This window comes from Sceloporus undulatus, unplaced genomic scaffold (assembly GCF_019175285.1).
Source record: "Sceloporus undulatus isolate JIND9_A2432 ecotype Alabama unplaced genomic scaffold, SceUnd_v1.1 scaffold_6938, whole genome shotgun sequence".
Classification (NCBI taxonomy): Eukaryota; Metazoa; Chordata; class Lepidosauria; order Squamata; family Phrynosomatidae; genus Sceloporus; species Sceloporus undulatus.
Window position 1 is genome coordinate 1 of NW_024809857.1, and position 1,505 is coordinate 1,505.

At 36.2% G+C, this 1,505-nt stretch overlaps 1 protein-coding gene across 1 annotated transcript; it reads left to right on the forward strand.

Annotated features, from left to right (window-relative positions):
* Positions 1-6: 6 nt before the first annotated feature.
* Positions 7-795, forward strand: LOC121918252 (taste receptor type 2 member 8-like; the record flags this gene model as incomplete). The annotated part of the gene is made up of 1 exon (XM_042444334.1): positions 7-795. A coding segment is annotated over one exon (789 nt), but the record flags the coding sequence as incomplete, so codon positions are not given.
* Between the last annotated feature and the right edge of the window lie 710 nt (positions 796-1,505).

Consider the following 1,505-nt stretch of genomic DNA (forward strand, 5'->3'; position numbering starts at 1 on the left):
TTGCCTTGTGACGTCCTCTTGACTAGTTTGAGCACATCCAGATTTGTGATGCAGGTGCCATCTTCAGTGAACAGTCTTCTGTATTTCATCTCCTCAGAGACACATGAGGGTTCTTCCAGACAGGCAGTTTTAGATGTTGTCTGGCTGTTTTTCAACTTGGTCAGCCTCTCGTCTGCCACATGGCTAAGTATTTTCTACTGTGTGAAGGTAACTAACTTTGCCAACCATGTCTTCCTCTGGCTGAAGCTAAGAATCAATATGCTTGCACCCAGACTACTTGGATTGTCAATAATCATTTCCAGTATCTTCTCTATTCCTTCAATGACTGAATATATTGGATATGCAAAGTGTAACAATCCAATAGGAACTCCACCAGGATGTGCCAACCAAAGTGTGGTTTATAACAGAAACACCTTTTTTCTTCCTCTACATGTGACTTTTGCTTCCATAAATTTCAGCATAAGTACAATTGCATGCACTATTTTGCTCAACTCACTGTGGAATCACATAAGGAATCTGAAGAAGAGTGGTGTTGGTGATAGAGATCTCAACTCTCAGGTCCATATCAATGTCATAAAACCATTGTTGTTTTATGTCTTTTTCTATTTATTATATTTCAGTAGTGTAACAATTATTTCAACTGGTGCTTTAAAGTATGAAAGTACCATAGCACTAGTTTTTGAAATCTTGGTAACTACATTTCCTTCTGCACACTCCATTATATTAATATTTACCAATACCAAATTGAAAGAAATAGCCGCTCGCATTCTGAACATCAGACAAAGAGCTTTATGAAGAGGAGAAAAGGGCAGCAAGTAGGTATCCAAAAATTAAAAATACATTGGCTAATTCATTGTCTTCAGCTTTGTATGAGGCATTTAAATCATTTAAATGAAATAAGAAAAGAGAATGAAACTGAGGATTGATGCGTGACAGAAAAATGACAGAAAAGAGAATGAAACAGGAGAAGCATGCTTTGGTTTTGAATCCAGATTGTGTTGCTTTTTCTTCAATAAACTAACATAGCTGTCTTCAAGAAATATGACTTCCTCTTTTCCTTCAACTCAAATTGCAGCATTCCCTGATGTCTAATGTAGATGGAATTTGTAGTGTTCTAGGTGCCACATCAGGATATGTCCTAGATATTTTGCTTCCTGAGACAGGTCAGGGAATGGCAAAAATATACAGTAGCCAAAGGTGGGTTGGGTCCTGGTACCTGAGGCAGAGAAATGCACAAATCACTTTTGCCTCACCTGTTTATATATTATGTTCTGTGTTACTATTAGCATTATTAAAAGGTTGATTTAATAACAACTTAGCTAATGAGTGAAAATGTCTGTGTGGAGCAGACGTATTGGAAAAAGTTGACAATGTTGTTCTGCACTGTGTTTTGTATAACACTTGCAAAAATGGTTAATCTCTCCTCTGTTTTTTAGAAAATATGTTTATTAAATATTAATGCAAACACACATATAGGCATGTAAACATATAAACTTAACACATAT